This window comes from Kogia breviceps, chromosome 1 (genome assembly GCF_026419965.1).
Source record: "Kogia breviceps isolate mKogBre1 chromosome 1, mKogBre1 haplotype 1, whole genome shotgun sequence".
Classification (NCBI taxonomy): domain Eukaryota; kingdom Metazoa; phylum Chordata; class Mammalia; order Artiodactyla; family Physeteridae; genus Kogia; species Kogia breviceps.
In genome coordinates this window covers 167,753,428-167,775,335 of record NC_081310.1, presented here as the reverse complement: position 1 = coordinate 167,775,335, position 21,908 = coordinate 167,753,428, and the positions used below count along the sequence as shown (strand labels likewise).

General features: G+C 41.7%; 1 protein-coding gene across 3 annotated transcripts in view; it reads left to right on the top strand.

Moving 5' to 3' along the window:
* CCDC30 (coiled-coil domain containing 30) overlaps positions 1 to 21,908 on the top strand; it is a 167,507-nt gene that overhangs the window by 143,667 nt on the left and 1,932 nt on the right. For all 3 annotated transcript variants that reach the window (XM_067009865.1, XM_059074337.2, XM_067009855.1), the window contains 4 exons: positions 49 to 161; positions 9,759 to 9,900; positions 13,708 to 13,844; positions 14,923 to 15,037. In XM_067009865.1, the coding sequence (XP_066865966.1) occupies positions 49 to 161; positions 9,759 to 9,900; positions 13,708 to 13,844; positions 14,923 to 15,037 (507 nt within the window). The remainder of the gene's footprint in view (positions 1 to 48; positions 162 to 9,758; positions 9,901 to 13,707; positions 13,845 to 14,922; positions 15,038 to 21,908) is intronic.

The window sequence follows — 21,908 nt, the reverse complement described above, 5'->3', positions numbered from 1 at the left end:
CAAACCTTTATTCAGCAGAGCCTTCCCATTTTTTAAAATGTTTTTCAGCATCTCAAGAGCAAACAGGAATTGTCAGAGAAGCTGTCCGGGTTGCAGCAGGAGAAGGAAGCTCTACGTGAAGAGTGTGGGCAGTTTTTGAAGCAGCTTGATGTCCATGTGAGGTAAACAAGAACAAGTTCCCTTTAGAAGACTGAGCTACTTCTTAGGGAGCCAGAGCAGGGGATGCTCGCAGAAGTGACCTTTCAGGAACGCCAACACCATTTTCCTTCGTTCCCCGAAACTCTATCTATAGGGCTTTTCCTAGGGAGATGTGGGGCCTCGTTTCTTCCCAAGAGAGGGAGGGGGAAGGGAATTACTATTTATTGAGCCCTAGTGGTATCTAACATCTTGCTCTTCCCCCAATATACCCCCTCTCACTTGCCTTCAGCCTTCTTTTTCCCTCGCGTACTTTCCTCGGTCTGGACCACGCTCTTCCTATTTCAACTCTTCATTCTCAGCCTAGGAGTCACCTCCTCAAGAAGCCTTTCTTGACACCTCCAGCCTGGGTTGAGTGAGGTGTCACTCTTTGTGTTCCTGTAGCCCTTTGTACATGGCTCTCTGTAATTATTTAAGAACTTGCCATGTTGTTTTGAAATAACGTGACTCACACCTGTCTTCCTCACCTGACTGTAGGTTTTAAAGGACATGGGCCATGGTCTTACTCATCCTTTTATCCACAGTCCCTGGTATATAACAGGTGCTCAATAAAAATTTATGTTCCCAAACTACCTGCTCTTTCTTCCATTCCCTGGTCATCATCCTACCAGATTCCTCCCGCTCTCCTCCTCTCTTAAGTGTAGCTTAGTAGTTCAGAATATGGACTCTGGAGCCATATTGCTTGGGTATAATTACTGGTTCTACTAGGAACTAGCTGTGACCTTGGGCAAGTTAAATAACCTCTCTGTGCCTGAGGTATCTCATCTTTAATACGGACAAAATAGTCATTTCTATCGCATAAAGTTGTTATGAGTATTAACTGAATGAATATATGTAAAGCGTTTACTTAGAAGTGTCTAGCACACAGCTGTTACTATTATTATATCAACTTATTTTTAGTTTTTCTCCATGACCCATCTCTCTGCTCCTAGCTCTGCGCCCCTCTGCTCTATTCTTTCTATAGGTTGAAGTTTCTTTTTCTCTTATGTTCTCACTCACCTACTATGTTGATGGTAGTTATGATAATGATTTAAAAACCATTTTCTGAAACTCCAGACCTGTGGTTGAAAAGCAACACTGTTTTTTGTTTCTTTGTTTGTTTTTGCGGTACGCTGGCCTCTCACTGCTGTGGTCTCTCCCGTTGCGGAGCACAGGCTCCGGACGCGCAGGCTCAGCGGCCATGGATCAGCGGCCATGGCTCACGAGACCAGCCGCTCTGCGGCATGTGGGATCCTCCCGGACATGGGCACAAACCCGTGTCCCCCACATCGGCAGGTGGACTCTCAACCACTGCACCACCAGGGAAGCCCAGCAACACTGTTTTAATCAGTATATTTCATTACTTGACCAGTGGTCAGTGTCAAGCAAGAACTTTAGCAAAACAGCTCAGGTTAATTCTAGGCCTGCTGGAATCAACCCTCACAACATAGCCCAGATTTAGTTAAGAATTACCCACTTGTCCTGTGATTGATGTTTTTATTCAAAGTAACCCATAAAAACCCATTTTTGTACATATATTTTTCATTTTAAAAATTATTTTTATGGAGTAAATTTCTAGGTGTGGAATTACTAGTCCAAAAGCTGGAGCTACGGATCATAAAATGTATTATCAAACATTCAGAAGCATCCCACCAAAATTTTCTGCCATCATTATATGAGTAACAATTTCACCACATTCGAATTTGCATTGGGTGCTAACTTGGGTGGGGGAGGGCTCTGATGAAATTTTCCCCAGTGTTCTTTCTTTTAACTGAGGTATAATTTACATATACATAGATTTTAAATGTACAATTTGATGAGTTTTGACAAATGTATACGCCCACCTAACCACCTAGCCCAATCAAGATACAGAACATTTCCATTATCCCTTCAATTTCTCTCCTACCTTTTTGCCGTCAGTCTGTATCTCTTGCTCCTCCACCTCCTCCCAGACATCAACTCTTCTGATTTCTGCTTCTTCTAGAATTTCATCAAAATGGAATTATACTGCATGTAATCTTTTGGCTCTGACTTTTTTTAAAAAAATAAATTTATTTATTTTTGGTTGCGTTGGGTCTTCGTTGCTGCACGTGGGTTTTCTCTAGTTGCGGCGAGCAGGAGCTACTCTTCGTTGCGGTGCGTGGGCTTCTCATTGTGGTGGCTTCTCTTGTTGCAGAGCATGGGCTCTAGGTGCAGGGGCTTCAGTAGTTGTGGCACGTGGTCTCAGTAGTTGTGGCTTGCGGGCTCTAGAGCGCAGGCTCAGTAGTTGTGGCCCACAGGCTTAGTTGCTCCGCGGCATGTGGGATCTTCCCAGACCAGGGCTTGAACCTGTGTCCCCTACATTGGCAGGCAGATTCTTAACCACTGCGCCACCAGGGAAGTCCTGTGTCTGACTTCTTTTGCTCAACTTATTCTATGATTTTTTTTTTTGTGTGTGTGTGTGTGTGCGCTAGGTGGGCCTCTCACTGTTGTGGCCTCTCCCGTTGCGGAGCACAGGCTCTGGAGGCGCAGGCCATGGCTCACAGGCCCAGCCACTCTGCGGCATGTGGGATCTTCCCGGACCGGGGAACGAACCCGTGTCCCCTGCATAGGCAGGAGGATTCCCAACCACTGCACCACCAGGGAAGCCCGATTCTATGATTTTTAATGCTCAGTTATAGACATTTCTTTGATGGCTAGTGAGGCTGAATAGTTTACCATATTATTTGTCCGTACCCTTTAGGACAGTGGATGCTAACCCTAGCTGCACATGCATGGGCCCCAACATAGATTAATTAAGTCAGAATCTGTGAGGATAGGGCTTAGGGATCAATACTTTTCTAAAATCATCCCCATGTGATTCTGATGGGCACCTAGGGTTGAAAACCACAACTTTAGGAAAGAAAATGGAAGGGATTGTCAAAACTCTAGGTTCATTTTTGTTTTCATTCCCCTGATCCCACTCCTGACCTTTACAAACAATGCTTATTTTTTTCCATGTTTTCCCAGAGGAACAAATTCCTTGCCTTTTTGAAATAAAAATAAGTGAAAGACCATCTGGTTTTATATAAACATAAGCAAAAGTTGTCTTTAAATTTTAGAACATGAGTATTGTGCTGTCTTATTGTACAAATTAACAAAGCCAAACATAAACTTAGAAAATCCACATGTTCTTCAGGCAAGTTGGCCAACAGAACTTCTGGCTAAACTAATAGGTGTGTCAAATAACCAGCCTGCTATGGAAGGGAAAGCTCTAAGCTCTCCCCAGCTGTACTGCATCCATATACACTTCAAACCATGTAGTACTACTGAAAGAAGCCTGAATATCAAGCAATAGGAGCCAGTTAGGTCAAGTATAATACATTCACTTGATGGAACATAATACAGCTGTAAAAGATGGTGGCCATGAAGACTAGATAACAACATGGGAAAATGCTGTGATACAATAAATGAAAAGAGTATAAGATAATTTTAATGTAGACAGTGTTTTTTAAAAAGATGCTAATAAAAAACTGGAAGGAAATACAAGAATATTATAATACTGATCATATGGGAGTTGGTTTTTTTCCCAAAATTTTCTATAATTTATAATCTTTAAAAAAATAAATTAATATTTTAATAGTCCAAATGGCAGGATAAGGGAGACAGCAGCTGTCTGGCATGGAAGCTGCAGACGTGGGTTTTAATATCCCAGGGCAGAAAGGGTAAAAGCAATTCCAGAAATACATGTTGAGTTTCAAATGATGTCAAAAATCAGAGGAACTGTGAACAGCTGGGAAACTTCAGAGAACAACAGGTGTACTGTTAGATAGTGTTAAACCTCTGAAGCTATGGACCAGAGGATGCTGAAACCCAATGATATTTTTTGCCAAGCTCTTCCTAGTATAAGGGAAAATGAGAACATTTATGAGATAGAAATATCTCCCTGTAAAGAACATAAGTCACAATCTGCAAGAATAGGTACCTCATATTATGTAGTAGGTGCTGCAAGGGCCACAAAACTGAACAGGTCTAAGGCAGTTTTACGAACCCAGGTATCTAGAGCAACTCCATTAATTAGGATGTAGGTTGAGTTGCTGCAGCAGAGGCACTGAATAAGAATGTCTTTTAAAAGGGAGGGTTTTCTCACTTACTTAAAAGTGCAGGATGGATATGGTAGCTCCATGTTTCTGAAGTCTAGACTCCTTCCTTGTTGTTGCTCCAGCATCTTTAGCACTTAGCCACATAGTTCAGGTGGTTCACTACCATATCTACATTTCTTCCAACAAGAAGGGAGAAAGAGGGGACAGCAAGGGCATTGCATTCTCCTGGAAGGCACACTATTTCCACTCCGGCTGTTGGCCAGAACTTATTCCCATAGCCTCATCTAACTGCAAGGAAAGCCAGAAAATGCAGTTCCTATTTGAGCAACCAAGTGCCAAGCTAAATCCGGGGCTCTATAATGACAGAAGAAGGAGAAAGTGGATTGGGGACAATCCCCACAGTCAGTCACTGCCATGCACACTGACAATCTGGTGACAAGGCCAGGTATGCATGTCTCTGGCCTACCAGAATTCAAACTTCTCCGCTTGGCATCTGGCTAACAGCTAAATTAATCTTCTAAGGGAACAATATACAAAATGATTCTTTTTTTAATTTTAATTTTATTTTTTGGCTGCATTGGGTCTTGGTTGCTGCATGCGGGCTTTTTCTCTAGTTGCGGCGAGTGGGAGCTGCTCTTTGTTGTGGTGCGCGGGCTTCTCATGGCGTTGGCTTCTCTTGTTGCAGAGCATAGGTTCTAGGCACGCAGACTTCAGTAGTTGTGGCTTATGAGCTGCAGAACGCAGGCTCAGTAGTTGTGACCCACAGGCTTAGTTGCTCCGCGGCATGTGGGATCTTCCTGGACCAGGGGTCAAACCCGTGTCCCCTGCATTGGCAGGCAGACTCTCAACCACTGTGCCACCAGGGAAGTCCCTACAAAATGATTCTTTTATTTACAATCAGCAAGTAGGAGAGAGAGGGGCACTATTTTGGAAAATAGAAGAGTCTTGCAAAAACACATTTAGAGGTAAGATATAACTTACAAGAACATAAGACTCTCTTGGAGTAGCTATTCCATCATAGTTTGACTAGAATTAATATCTAAATAAGTCTGCTTTGCTCTTCCCCTCCCATCTGGTTCCTAGTTTTTATGTAAAACAAAATATCTCATCAAGAGAAATTGACAATATCTGGTTTGCCTGGCTTTGCTGATATTATAGCACTGGGGCATAGTGGGAGATCACAGCCTCTGGAGTCAGATTCTTCTGTGTAAAAGTAACTTCCCTCTGTGTCAGAAGTCCTCAAGACGACCCTCAGGTTTGGAGATTCATTAGGACTTACAGTTCTTAGGAAAGCTTTTACACTCATGGTATGGTTTATTACAGTGAAAGAATACAGATTAAAATCAGCAAAGGAAAAAAGCATGCAGCAAGAGTTCAGGAAAGACAAGATGCAAGCAAGCTTCCCATTGTCCTCTCCCAGTGGAGTAGTACGGGCAGTGCTTAATTCTCCCGGCAATGTTGTGTGACAATATATATGAAGCATTACCAGCCAGAGAAACTCACCTGAGCCTTGACATCCAGGGATTTAATCGGGGATTATTCAGGAGGACAGAGAGCTCCTGTGATTGACCTTAACTACTTAGTCTCCAGTTCTCCAAATCCTGAAAAGTCAAACTGATCCAGCATGGCCCAGGCCCAAGGTGAACAAAAATGCATTCACCATGAATCATTTTGTTAGCATAAAATATCTGGTGTGGCCCAAAGCCACAGGTATACAGAGACATTATTATCAGGCAGGATATTCCAAGGGCTTAGAGGTTGTCCCCCAGGAGCCAGTCAAGGACTGGAAACCCAGACCCACTGACTTTACTGCACAGCATCCATCTCCTGGGTCATAGAGTGAGGACATCACCTTCACAAGTTTGCTTTAAAAGCACACGAGGTGTCTTGTGAAAAGCCTGGAGCACACATTAGTTCCCTTCACTTAGTTAGGACTTCCTCCAGTTTGAGTGTCAGAGTCCCAGACAGATGACATAGGCAAACTGCCCGGCATCATAGGCCTGAATGACTGTGCCCTCCCGTGCCTACACTGACAGAGAGCAGATGCTTCATTCCTTAAACACTTTTCCTTTCAGTTAAAAAGGCATTATTCAAATTTCTAGACATTCAGGGAAATCAGAGGCTAGAGAGAGCATTAGAATACTGTTTAGTTTGTTTCGTTTTTCTGTTTTTAAGATATCAGGATGTAATTGACCACAGATAACAAAAAACCTGACTAATACATTTAAACAAACTTTTTTTTTCTTATATAACAAGAAATCTGGAGGAAGGTGATTATGGAGATTGATTCAGCTGCTCAGTAGCATCCTTAAGGACAGGCTCTTTCTCTCCTTCTCCTCTGCCATGCTTGGCAGGCTGATGGCTTTGTCCTTAGGCTTCACACCTCATGGTTACAAGGCAGCGACTGTAACTGCAGGTAACAGCCTCGGCAGGAGGGCAGCCAGAGCAGAGAGAGACCTTTGCTCAAGTTCTCAGCTTTTCCTGAAATGCCCAGCAGGACTTACCTGTCTCACACACCCAATTCCCACCCCAACCCACCCTGCACACACCTGGGGCCCACCCACCTTCCTTGAGATCAAGGGATACTTGTGGATATCTCAATGAACTTGAGTTCTGTTAGCAGAAATGAAGAAAGGCCATTCTGCCCTTACAGCCTGCCACAAGTAGTCCGTTTACAATGAAACAGAAGTAGTGAGAAGGTCCCCCAAGGGTTTCTCCCAAACTTTAGCCTGCATCAGAACCCCCTGGAGGACCTAGTAAAACACAGATCCTCCTCCAGACTTTCTTACTCTGTAATTCTGGGATAGAGCCTGAGACTTGGCATCTCTAACAAGTTGCCAGGTGATGATGGTGTTGCTGGTCAGAACACGGTTTGAGAACCATTGCTATTGGCTTAGAGCAAACCTAGTTTAGGAACATTAGCTAGAGCAATGATGGTTTTCCGTAGGGGATAGTTTGCCTTCCAGGGCAAGGGGACACTTGGTAATGTCTGGAGACTTTTCAGGTTGTCACACTGTAGAAGATGCTACTAGCAACTTGTGGGTGGAGGCCAAGGATGCCGCTAAGCATTCTTCAAAGTAGAGGTCAGCTCTCTACAAGAAAGAATTATCTAGCCCAAAATGTCAGTAGTGCAGAAATCCTGGTTCAGAGTGATTTTGTGTTATTAGACCTCATAGGTTTGATCTCGGAGGGGCAGCAGTGAGCGAGCGGTGGCGCGAAGCTAGATCTTAATTCCCTGCCCAGGAATTGAACCTGGGTAGCCTGTATGAAAACCAGGAATCCTAGCCACCAGAACCCCTGGCTCTTGCCCCCAGTGAAAAATGCATTTCTCACGGAGGCAAAAACTGTAAAAATGGGTACGAAGTTTATTATTAGAGACATACCACCACAACAAGTGGGAGAGCACACAGAGAAACAGTTTGTTTAGTTAAGACAGAAGCAAGGCCGAGATGCACACCCAGAGAGAAAGGGTGTGGATGTCCTCCCTGATGAGGAGGAGGGCAGTAAAGAAGCGGTTAAATCATTTACATAGGGCAGTTCTTCCGGGTCTTTGTTTACCTTTGGCCAATTACCTGGTTTCTTTTTCCACACCTGACCTGCCCTAGCACCCTCCCCAACATGCGTGCGCAACTTTTTTCCAAGATGGATTCCAGCCCAGAGGCCTGTGGGGCCGCCTTAGCATCACATATTATGAGATGGTGCCCCCTCCTTTTTGACCCCAAGGAGGCTTTCTGCTCATGTGTAGTGTCTCCCTTGCACCAAGGATGGGAAATGTATGACCTCTTGATCTTTTCCTCAAACGGGGTTTAGCCCCTCTCTGTCCCTGCCATGACTGTTATCTTAAGGCATCCACAGGAGACAAAGCCTGACTCTTTACCCTGTTTCTGCTGTTACTTCCATTTGGGAGAGCAAACAGGAGGCTGGCTGTAAATTCCTAATCTGGAGCCCACCTATCTCCTGTCTCAGGAAATGCAAACAGGAGGCTAGTTACTTGTAAGTGTCCGGCCGGAAGCCCACCTTTTTCTCGCCCCAAGAAATGTGAACAGGAGGCCAGTTGTAAGTGGCTACCCTGGAGCCCATCTACTTCCTGCCTTAGGTTCAAAGTGAAAGTTCTTAATTTTTAATTTGAAGAAGTACTTTCTGAGTAACAATATTCTTATTTGGAAAGCATAATCATCTTCAGAGCAGTTTGCCTAGTGGTGGTATGCAGGCTTTAATCTATTTTCTCGTTTACTCAGATTAGCTGTTGTAGTAGCTTGAAATGGTAACTCAGATTTTTGTTGTTTTTTTTAATAGCAGGTTTATTGAGATATAATTCACGTACCATACAATTCATCCGTGGAAAGTGTACAAATCAGAGGCTTTTAGTTGTACATCCATCGTCACAATCGATTTTAGAACATTTCCTTACCCCAAAAAGAAACTCTTTAGCTATACCCCCCAGCCCCAGGCAATCACCAACCTACTTTCTTTCACTCTATATTTGTCTCTTCTGGACATTTCATCTGAATGGAATTGTAAAATATATGGTCCTTTGTGACTGGCTTCATTCACTTAGCATAGTGCTTTCAAAGTTCATTCATGTTGTAGCATGTATCAGTACTTCATTCCTTTCTGTAGCAGAATAATGTTCCATTGTACAGATACTCCTTATTTTGTTTATTGATTCATCAGTTGATGGAAACTTGGGTTGTTTTAACCTTTTGGCTGTTGTGAACAGTGCTACTATGAACATTCATGTACAAGTTTTTGTGTGGACATATGTTTTCATTCCTCTTGGGTATATACCTAGGAATGGAATTGCTAGGTCATATGGCTCTATGCTTAACCATCTGAGAAACTGCCAGGCTTTTTCCATTTACCATTCCTACCAGCAGTGTATGAGTGTTCCAGTTTCTCCACATCCTTCTCAGCACTTGTTATTATCTTTCTTTTTTATTTTAGCCATTCTACTAGGTGTGAAGTGGCATCTCATTGTAATTTTGATTTGCATTTTCTTTATAGCTAATGATGTTGAACATCTTTTCATGCGTTTATTAGTGGTAAGTCAAATTTATGTCAGAATCAGAGTAAGAGTCGTGAGCAGAGACATATAGAATTGGCATTTAAAAGTCTAGACTCAAGGCAAGGACTGAGAGCAAACCCACTTATCTGGAAAATAGACAAGATAGAAGTAGTGGGTTATATCACTGTCCAAGGGTGTAGCCAAGAACTAGAAAATTTTAAATTAATGACTGAATCAGTGGAGCAGGATTCCGAATTTTTAGATGTCAGGGATCAGAAGTCAAGGAGTTTCCTGAGTTGGGCATGACTGAATCTTGTGTTATTTAGGGGGTTGTACTTGCTCCATTCTCCCCACTTGGGGGGCAAGAAGTCCTGCAGATATGAGGCAGGACAAGTCTCCATCTGTGGTGCCAGGCTCTGACAAAGAAAGAAGAGGAAACCCAAGAAAGGTGCATACTGAGGAGGCAAAGTAGTTTTCACTGTGTTCAGGTGCACCTATATTTAAATTTGCTTTTGTAGAAACTATAATGAGAAACATCACCACCACAAAGCCAAGCTTCGCAGAGTCAAGGATCGTTTAGTTCATGAAGTAGAACTCCGAGATGAGAGAATCAAACAACTTGAAAATGAGATTGGAGCCCTGCGGCAACAAATGGAAAAGGTGAGGGGGAAAAGGTGGAGAGCTCACTGGTGATGCTGGTGTTGGTCATCTGGAGGAAGCCCACTCGTTTTTTAATGTATTTGTGGCCTCTTCATAGCCCAGGTTTCCATTTCTTTTCTTTGCACCCTTTTTCAATTTGAGTAATTGCTTAAGCCCTGCCCCAAAGTGTGTAAGACTCATAGTGATGCTAGATCAAATTAGACACTGAAAATATTCTTCACTGCTGCTTAGGACTAGTGTCTTGCCTTCAAATGAAAATATCTTCTTAATCCCCCTGCAGCAGAGACTTCCAGACCACCCTCTGTAACTCATTCCTACTTTCTGCAGCCTTCATTTTACCTCACATTTCTGTCAGTTTTAAATGGCAGTGAAAACAGATGACCCCTATTCTTTTACCAGTCCTTGACTAGTGCCTTCAGGCTGTTTTCTAAATATCCCTGGATTCTTTGTTTGTCTTGTTGCCCCTGTGTGACTTTCTAGTGTGTGGGTAAGAAGGAAATGGGACAGATGAATGGTATCAAATGACAAATGGCCTTGAGAGCATCAAACTACATTGATTCAAAATGAAGAGCAACTGATTTGGCCAGGAATGTTTCCCTTCTGGAGATCCCCAGCCCATTTCAGAATTTTGAAAACATTGTCCTCAGTCCTAAATTACTCATTTCTTCACCCAACACATTTTCATCATACCAGCACTATGTGCCAAGGATACCAAAAGAGTTGATGTAAATTCAGTTATTCCATGGGCTATTATAGGACTCCAGGGTAAGAATCCTTAGATTACACACAGAAAACATTTGAGGATTATAACAGATGGGTCACCATTGTTATGTTTTCAGTTTTAAAAAATCCTCTTGATACTCTAAACTGTATTTAAAAAAGGAAAATATGTTAGATTTTGCAGTACCCTCCTATTTGGGCACTAATTCATGCAACTTTTAAAGACTCAGATCCACAACTAGGAAGACAGTATAGAAAGTATAGCAGAAGAAAGTAGCAACCCTGGTTCATGGGCCCCCCAGGAATATCATCAACCTATCCTGTATTAGCCATTCTTCCTTGTGATGCCTGCCTTCCACTTCCAGGCTTACATGGCAAAACCAGCCTCCTGCTTTCAGCAGGCATGTTTCCTGACTGTACTGTGTTCCAGTGTACCCCCAAAATCCATGTCTACCCAGAACCTCAGAATGTGACCTAATTTAGATGTAAGGTGTTTTCAGGAATAAACAGTTAAAATGAGGTCATACTGGATTAGCGTGAACCCTAAATCCGATATGACTAGTATCGTTATAAGAAGAGGGAAAGACACAAAGACAGACACAGGGGAAGAAGGCCATGTGATGATAGAGGCAGAGATCGGACTGATGAAGCCACAAGCCAAGAAACACCAAGGATTGCTAGCAACTACCAGCTAGGAGGGAGACATGGAACAGATTCTCCCTCAGTGCCCCCAGAACTAACCCTGTCCACACCTTACTGGCCTCCAGAACTGTGAGAAAATAAATTCTTGTTGTTTTAAGCTGCCCAGTTTGTAGTAATTTGTTACAGCTGCCCTAGGAAACTAACACATCTGCCAAAAAAACCACAGGCCTCCATGAAATTAACTGGAGACTGCAAGTAAGCAGAGGTGAGGAAAGAGTGGTTGGTGTTGACCTTGGACAGACTTGGATGCAAAGTCTAGCCCTGCCACTTGATAGTTCTGTGACCTTGTCCGAGTCCCTGTGTCTCATTTTCTTCCTCTGTAACAAGGTTTTTGTGAGGATTAAAATTCAAAATGCCTAACGTGGGACCTGGCACATATAAATTTTCATAAATGTTATTTTCTTCTTAGTGTAAAATCTCTTAGAAGCATGTTAATCAGTAGATGTACCACAGTAGTACAAACCTGGAGCTCCTGATTTTACTTATTTTAGGGCCCGTGAACCAGAGGCCCGAGCATACAAATGCTGGGCTCACTTTCTAAGCACCTAATCTCAAGAAACTAATGCCACTTTGGGGGCTTCATTCCTTCAGCCTTCTCTTTATACAGTGAGACAGCTGAGTCCTCTGACTGTGTGACCACCCAAACCAGATTTCCCCAAATACTTTATCCTATTATTAGAGCAGATGTCCTGAATTTTTGGTTCCAAAAAATACAGTATTTCCAACGGACAGGATGTCAGTAGCCTGCCCCACTCAATTTCCTTTCTAATCCAGTTATAACTGCAGAGAGCATTATTTGTGGGGTAGATGCTTATATTCTCAATCCTTATCATAAATATATTTAAATAATAGCAGGCAAGACTGTTGTTAGACATTGAAGGGTCCTGGATGAAGGACTTTAAGATCTGGAAGAGCTTGCTTCAAAACATACTGTAATCTCCTTCCTTACAATTCCTTAATAATAGATGGACAGCCTTTCTTTCTTTCTTTCTTTCTTTCTTTCTTTCTTTCTTTCTTTCTTTCTTTCTTTCTTTCGTGCTTTTGTTCTTTCGTTCTTTCTTCCTTTCATTTTGAATTATAATTGACATAATATTTTATTAGTTTCAGGTATATAACATAATGATTTGATATTTATATATGTTGCTAAATGTTCACCACAATAAGTCTAGTTAACATCCATCACCACACATAGTTACAAATTTTTTTCTTGTGATGAGAACTTTTAAGATCTACTGTCTTCGCAACTTTCTCATATGCAATACAGTATTATTAACTGTAGACATCATGCTGTACATTATATCTTTATGACTTATTAATAACCAGAAGTTTGTACCTTTTGACTGCTTTCACCCATTTCGCCCACCCCTCTCCACCACTGGCAACCACCAATGTGTTCTCTGTATCTGTGAGTCTGGTTTTCTTTGCTGCTTGGGTTTTTTTAAATACCACATATATGGACAGTCTTTTCTGAATGATCTATATTAGTACCTTATTAAAAGAAAGAAAGTGCCCCTCTTAACCCTGTGATTCACCCATCTACCAGAGGTGGTTTTTCTCCCCCCATCCCCACTTGCTCCCACACCTGGCAGGTGGAAACAAACACAAGTAGGTGAAGGCAATTGCCTGTTACCATTGACAGGTCCTTGGTGAAGTGAGAAGGGCAGTTCTACACTTGTGAGCTTCTAAACTCCTCACCAACAGTGATATTTACTAATATCTGCTGACTCAATATAAGAATGTTAGTGTTTTTTCACAAAATATAATCCTTTATCATTTTAGCTATAACTTCGCTAGCTATTGCTTCCAGGGAAAATGTTGGTAGAAAATGAAACATGGTGTCAAGCTAGAAATCATTTCAGCATCATCACTGCAAAAATATTCTCGGTACCTGGTTTACATGCTGAACTTGCCAAGCCAACTGAGACCCTGACATTGGTGTCAGGTGAGGTGGCTAGATTCCCATCTTCCTCCCTTTGCCTTAAAAAGACTATAACTACAAAGCAGATGGAAATGTGTTACATGGAAATCTTTCTCAATATGGAGATTCAGAGAATTCAGTTGTATTTGTTAGTGACTCAATACCTATGGAATTAGAATACAGATGAGAGCATTGGGACCTTACTAGGAGATGAGCATTCAGATATTTTTAAATGTTAACCCAAAAGAATGAGTAAATGTCCAAACAAAATACATGACATAAAATAACCAAGATAAATAGAAGAACCATCTAGCTGACAATTCAGCAAACAGATAAAGACAGACTAGAAGTCAGGAGAAAAGAAGTTCACAATGCAATTTGCTGTCAGAGTTCAGAAACAGGCTGATGCTCTTAAATGTGTGATTCTTTTTCCTGCTGGGATAATTAGGGGGCTTTATTATGCCTAGGAGAAGGCATTCCAGGACCAGATCACCACCCAAAATGATATCCTGCTCCTTGAAAAGAGGAAACTTCTGGAGCAGCTCACAGAACAAGAGGAATTGATCCACGGCAATAAATGGATAATATCTTCCATCCAGAGCAGGTAGGTGCCTGCCTGAGTCACCTGTGAGCTCCACAAAGAGGTTTCTCCCTCCACAAAGAGATCTTTCCAGAGGTAGTCCTTTGAGTTTGCGGCCTATCGATAACTGTTTCTCTGCCATTCTGCTGTTTTTAGCAGTTCATACAAGTGGCACAGTTGTGAAATTAAAGAGAAAAATATCATGGAGAAGGTAGGCTGGGCATTCAGATACGCTCTTTCATGGCAACATTGCCTCCTGAGGACCCAGCTATGCTCATTTGGGCCCAGCCCTTTGTGTGTGTTGACACTCATGTTTATCATTTGGTACCTATGAAATCAAGGTGTAGACCAAGAGAGAAGCCGGCTGGCATCCCAGCTCAATGACTTTCTGGTTTTATCTTCTTACACAAGTTACTTTCCCCACTCTGAGCCTCAGTTTCCTCATCTGCAAAATAGGCTTCATAACAGTATCTCTTTTATGGGGTTGTTGTGAGGATTAAAGGAGCTAATACGTGAAAAGTTTTAAGTGCTTACTGTGTGGATAGGTTGCAATACCTAACGTATATGGTAAGTACTTGGTAAATGGTTGCTGCTGCTACTAATACTGCTGCTGCTGTTACTACTATTTTTACTTCTGCTACTACTACTACTACTACTACTACTACTACTACTACTACTGAAACAAAAGCATGGGATGACTGAGATCAAAACCAGATGTAGGCTGTGTATGAAGAGTGTTCATACACAATGTATGGCTGTGTATGAACCAGATGCAACCAGATGAACAGTGTTTGAAGGGATGCAGAGTCCCTCCCCTAAATGGGATTGTATCCTTCCTTAAGTTTCTCAAGGGCTGGAATTGTGCCTTTCATATTCTTGCATATAGTGTGTCTCTGTTCTCAGTATGTATATAATGATGGTGTACAAGCCAGAGGCTTATTCATTTTTCACTTGGTCTTGGAATATGGTGGGAATTATTCTGGCAAAGTTGGTTCTAAAATCTGGCAGTGGGCTAAGACTCAGAGCTAGTGGGAAATGGGAGAGAGTTTTTAGGAAGGATACAGAAATGTTTAGTTATGCCTCTGATTTATGCCATCCTTAGAGTATTTTTCCTGGATAAAGAAAATAAGCAGCTACAAGAAAATAGTCTCCGGCTCACCCAGCAGGTTGGTCTCTTAGAGCGGATCATAAGGAGCATCCAGATCCGCAGAGGGGAGGTAAGGTCGCTGTTCTCACTTTCCTTCATCTTCTGCATGTAGCTGTAGCCTGCACTTGGCCTCATGGAGGACTGCAGCAAAGAGGCTCGCAGGCTGCACACTGAGGCAGCAGGCCTTGAGACTGCTCTTGACCAACTTTGCTTCTTCATTGGGTCAGCTTTTGTCCCACATGCTCCTCCTGTGTGATCCCAAAGCAATCTGTGTATGCCTCCTATCTTCTTCCTTAACACACTGTATTGTCATCACCTTCTCACTTCTCTATCTCATCATCTCAGCAGCGACATCCTGGAGGACAAGGGTTGCATCTCATATGCCATTGTATCTGTGGACAGGTACTCCATAAATATTTGAGAATAAACGGATGTTAAATGTCCTCACACAGATGCCTCCTTCTCAGCTATCCTCTTGAACATGTATTATTCTTGTCCAATCTGAGAGATGAGCCCATCTGAGGCTCAGAGAGGTAAAGTGAAGCTAGTCTGGTGTGGCAAGGAGTCAAGCCCAAGGAGAACATCTGAGTCAGAGAAAAGCAATTATGTTACAAAAAAACCATGCTGGCAAGTAGCCAAGTCCAGAGAGCTGCAGCAAATAAGTCTCTGTTCAGATGAGCTCCAGAGCCTGGCTGGTGAGCAGTCAGCCAGAGGGACTTCAGTAAGCAGAGTTGCATTCTGACTCCAGGATGGAGGCTGCTTGCTTTCTTCCCTGGCTTGTATCACCTGCTAGGCGTTTCTTCCTAGGATATTTCACAGTAGATCCTGCTCATTGGGTACATGAGCGTTAAGACCTGCATCATGTTTGGTCTCAGAAAGGTGATAGTTTCCAAGTTTTTGTGTTGTTTTGCAGATTTTATCAAAAGTAGAACTGCCAGGGCTTCCCTGGTGGCGCAGTGGTTGGGAGTCCGCCTGCCGATGCAGGGGACGCAGGTTCGTGCCCCGGTCCGGGAGGATCCCGCATGCCACGGAGCGGCTGGGCCCGTGAGCCATGGCCGCTGAGCCTGCGCGTCCGGAGCCTGTGCTCCGCAACGGGAGAGGCCACAACAGTGAGAGGCCCGCGTACCGAAAAAAAAAAAAAGTAGAACTGCCACAAAAACAGAAATATAGTTCAATGGAACAGGATAGAAAGCCCGGAGATAAACCCACACACACATGGTCACCTTATTTTTGATAAAGGAGGCAAGAATATACAATGGAGAAAAGACAGCCTCTTTAATAAGTGGTGCTGGGAAAACTGGACAGCTACATGTAAAAGAATGAAATTAGAACACTCCCTAACACCATACACAAAAATAAACTCAATATGGATTAAAGACCTAAATGTAAGGGCAGACACTATAAAACTCTTAAAGGAAAACATAGGTAGAACACTCTATGACATAAATCACAGCAAGATCCTTTTTGACCCACCTCCTAGAGAAATGGAAATAAAAACAAAAATAAACAAATGGGACCTAATGAAACTTAAGCTTTTGCACAGCAAAGGAAACTGCAAACAAGACGAAAAGACAACCCTCAGAATGGGAGAAAATATTTGCAAATGAAGCAACTGACAAAGGATTAATCTCCAAAATTTACAAGCAGCTCATGCAGCTCAACATCAAAAAAACAAACAACCCAATCCAAAAATGGTTAGAAGACCTAAGTAGACATTTCTCCAAAGAAGATACATAGATTGCCAACAAACACATGAAAGAATGCTCAACATCATTAATCATTAGAGAAATGAAAATCAAAACTACAGTGAGGTATCACATCACACCAGTCAGAATCGCCATCATCAAAAAATCTAGAAACAATAAATGCTGGAGAGGGTGTGGAGAAAAGGTAACCCTCTTGCACTGTTGGTGGGAATGTAAATTGATACAGCCACTATGGAGAACAGTATGGAGATTCCTTAAATAACTAAAAATAGAACTACCATACGACCCAGCAATCCCACTACTGGGCATATACCCTGAGAAAACCATAATTCAAAAAGAGTCATGTACCACAATGTTCATTGCAGCTCTATTTACAATAGCCAGGACATAGAAGCAATCTAAGTGTCCATCGACAGATGAATGGATAAAGAAAATGTGGCACATATATACAATGGATATATATTACTCAGCCATAAAAAGAAACAAATTTAGTTATAGTGAGGTGGATGGACCTAGAGTCTGTAGTACAGAGTGAAGTAAGTCAGAAAGAGAAAAACAAATACCGTATGCTAACACATATATATGGAATCAAAAAGAAAAAAAAGGTTCTGAAGAACCTAGGGGCAGGACAGGAATAAAGATGCAGATGTAGAGGATGGACTTGAGGACATGGGGAGGGGGAAGGGTAAGTGGGACAAAGTGAGAGAGTGGCATGGACATATATACACTACCAAATGTAAAATAGATAGCTAGTGGGAAGCAGCCACATAGCACAGGGAGATCAGCTCGGTGCTTTGTGACCACCTAGAGGGGTGGATAGGGAGAGTGGGAGGGAGATGCAAGAGGGAGGAGATATGCAGATATATGTGTATGTATAGCTGATTCACTTTGTTATACAGCAGAAACTAACACACCATTGTAAAGCAATTATACTCCAATAAAAATGTTAAAAAAAAAAAAAAAAGTAGAACTGCCAGATGATGTGACCTAATTTCCAACAGTTTATGTCTTTGCTTGAGCTACAACTGTTCTTAATTGTCTAGTCATTCACTCTTTTACTTAATCATTCATTCAACAAACATTTTATTAAAGGGAACTTTATTTTTTTATTCATTTATTTTTGGCTGAGTTGGGTCTTCGTTGCTACAAGCGAGCTTTCTCTAGTTGCGGCGAGCGGGGGCTACTCTTCATTGTGGTGCGCGGGCTTCTCATTGCGATGCCTTTTCTTGCTGCGGAGCATGGGCTCTAGGCGCGCAGGCTTTAGTAGTTGCAGCACACGGGCTCAGTAGTTGTAGTTTGCAGGCTCTAGAGTACAGGCTCAGTAGTTGTGGCGCATGGGCTTTGTTGTTCTGTGGCATATGGCATCTTCCTGGATCATGGCTCGAACCCGTGTCCCCTGCATTGGCAGGCGGATTCTTAACCACTGTGTCACCGGGGAAGCCCTCAACAAACATTTATTAATTCCAAGAACTGTGATATGTCCTAGGAATATGGAAGATAGTTCCTGTTTTCAGAGACCTTCAGTCTAGTAGAAAAGGACAGACACATACATGAATAAATAAATAAATAAATAAATAAATACTATAGTATTGTCGGTGCTGAGTTACAGGCCTTAAAGGAGTATTTTTTAGGACCAATAGTTTTGAGATCCACAATATTGTCATCAAATCAAGATAAGAAATGTCACATGGGTCAGAACTAGAGTATATCAAGCTCAATATCCCACGTGTGACAAAGGTACCAAGTTGTAACATCTTGACACCTATTGGAATAAACTCCAAAACTGTTTATAAACTTAGAATCTTAAGGATCCTCCAAGCCAATCCTCTCATTTCACATAGGAGGGAGATAAAACCCAGAGAAGTTGAATGATATGTCAAAGGCCACGTAGCTACTGCTTATATTTCCAAGATCTGTTGATTCTCAGTGATTACCACATATGCAAGTAGATCAGTATATAGATCCCTGAGATCAGACATATCCTAGGTCACTTCCTTTCTTGGGGCTACATTCGTTGGGTGCTTACTATGTGCCTGGGACTGTTCTAAGCATTTTATGTATATTATCTCCTGTAATCCACAAAATAATCTTATGTGAAAAGCCTGTCATTCCCATTTCACAGTTGAAGAATCTGAGACCTGGAGAGGTGAAGTGACATCATTGCCCAAGGTCACATAGCTGATAAATAGAAAAACAAGGGCTGAAAACAGCACTCTCTTGTCCCTGCTCTTAGCCACTATCATAATACTCCAAGTCAACTGTTTCCCTTGCAGAGGTATTGGAGTAACCAGGGACATAGCCTTTTTAATAGACCATGTTGCTGCCTGTATTGTAATTCCATCTTTCTTCTCAGTTGGCTTATAAACTACAAGAGAGCAGGAACTCTGCCCATCTTGTTACCCCTTGCATCCCAAATACTTAGCACCTGGGTCACTGTAACAACTTCTTAACTCATCTTTCAATCTTTCCTCCTCTTCTAATCTGCCCTGCCCACGCCACTAGACTCATCGTCGTGAAACACTGCTTGATTTCATAGTACTTCACGCCAAAGAGTTTCAGAGACTGCCTTTTTCTATAAGACAAAGTTTATTCATTCATCACATATTTATGGACCATATACAGTGTTCCAGGCCTCATGCTGTTCTCCATAGGGTTTAAATATGATGGTGAACAAGAGATATTGTCTGTCTTCCCAGAACTCGGGCCCAGTGAGAGTGACAGTCATGTAACTGGCAACTGCCATGTGCTAAGCTCTACAAGAGCTGTAGGCCCAGAATGTTGAAGAAGCAGGGGGAGTGGTGTCTCAACCTGTCTGGAGTGGCTAGAGAAGGCTTCTGGAGTTATTGATGTCTAAACCAGAACTGAAGCCACATAAGAACTTTCCATATTTCAAATACCTTTCTGACAAGCCTGATCAAAAGAAACTAGCCTATTCACCATTTCCCCAAAAGCTCTGCCATTTCCTCCTCTGAATCATGTATTTCCCTTGCTTGGAAAGACACCTCTCATCCCCCCTGTCCCATCTTCCCAGGCTTTGTCTTTTGAAGTCCTATGGTTCTCATAGTCTATAGCCGGAGGGATCTTTAGAAAATACATGTAGTCTGAGCCTATGACTCAACACTGTGCGAGGATTTCCCGCAGTCTTCAGAATAAAACCCGCATTTTCTGACATGGTCTTTATATGCTCTGTAAGTAGGTCTCTGGTCTGTTTTGGTCTACATTTTTCTGAGAAAGAATATTTGGTTTTTAAAGTAATGGAGCTCAAAATAGTTACTTTTTTATGATTTAATGGGACAGAAAATGTTTACCAGAGTATTAAGAACTCATCAAATAAAATGGAATGATTATATCAGCTAATATGAGGTAATTCATGTAGAAAAGTGGATATAAAAAGCAGGCTTGTGAAAAGCACTAACATAAAAAGTATGACATTTAGTTTTTATTTTTAAAATAATTTTATTTACTGAGGTAACATTGGTTTATAACATTATATCAGTTTCATGTGTGTAACATTATACCTTGACTTCTGTATATATTACAGCATGCTCACCACCAAAAGTTTAGCTTCCATCCATCCATCCATCCCCCTTTTGCCCATTTCACCCTCCCCCACCTTCCCCTCTGGTAACCACTACTCTGTTCTCTGTATTTATGTGTTTATTTTTGTTTGGTTTGGTTTGTTCTTTTTTATTATTATTATTCCACATGTGAGTTAAATCATATGGTATTTGTCTTTCTCTGTCTGACTTATTTCACTTAGCATAATACCTTCAAGGTCCACACATGTTGTTACAAATGGCAAGATATCATTTTTATATATGTATAATCTACTTAATCCATTCATCCTTTGATGGGCACTTAGGTTGTTTCCATATCTTGGCTATTATAAATAATGCCATAGGGGTGCATATAGATTTTCAAATTACTGTTTTTGTATCCTTCAGGTAAATACCCAGAAGTGGGACGGGATCATGTGGTAGTTCCTAATTTTTTTAGGAATTTCCATACTGTTCTCCATAGTGGCTGCACCAATTTACATTCCGACCAACAGTATACGAGGGTTTGCTTTTTTCCACATCCTTGCCAACACTTGTTATTTCTTGCCTTTATGATAACAGCCATTCTAATGGGTGTGAGGTAATATCTCACCTTGGTTTTGATTTGCATTTCCCTAATAACTGGTGTTGTTGAACATCTTTTCATATGCCTATTGGCTATCTGTCTGTCTTCTTTGGGAAAAAATGTTTATTTACCTCCTCTGCCCATTTTTTAATTGGGTTGTTTGGTTTTTTGTTGTTGAAAGTATGACATGTATAGTTACCAAATATTCTATAGGTATTAGGGATTACACTGTTTCCCCCAATTTTGTTGATATACTTGACATAAAACATTGTATAAGTTTAAGGTGTACAATATAATGATTTGATATATATATGTATTGCAAAATGATCACTACAATAAATTAGTTAACATCTATCATCTCATATAGTTAAAATTTTTTTTCCTCATGGCAAGAACTTTTAAGATCTACTCTCTTAGCTACTTTCAATATATACAATACAGTACTGTTAAGTATATCATCATGTTGTACATTACATCCCCAGAACTTATTTCTCTTACAAGGGAAGTTCATACCTCTGACCACATTCACCTAATTCCCCCATCCCTGACAACCACAAATCTGGTCTCTATTTCAATAAGTTTTTTTTTTTTTTAACTCCAAGTGTATGAGTTCATACAGTATTTGTCTTTCTTTTTTTTTTTTTTTTTTTTTTTTTGTGGTACGCGGGCCTCTTACTGTTGTGGCCTCTCCCGTTTTGGAGCACAGGCTCCGGACGCGCAGGCTCAGCGGCCATGGCTCACGGGCCCAGCGCTCCGCAGCATATGGGATCTTCCCGGACCGGGGCACGAACCCGCGTCCCCTGCATCGGCAGGCGGATTCTCAACCACTACGCCACCAGGGAAGTCCTTGTCTTTCTCTTTATCTGACTTATTTTACTCAGCCTGATGACCTCAAGTTCCATCCGTGTTGTCACAAATGGCAGGATTTCCTTATTTTGTTAAAAAAATTTGTTTTTTGCTGAGTAGTATTCTATTGTATGCATATTCTTTATCCATTCATCTATCAGTGGACACTTAAGTTGCTTCCATATCTTGGCTATTGTAAATAATGCTGCTATAAACATCGAGTGCAGATATCTCTTTGGGACAGTGTTTTCATTTCCTTCAGATATA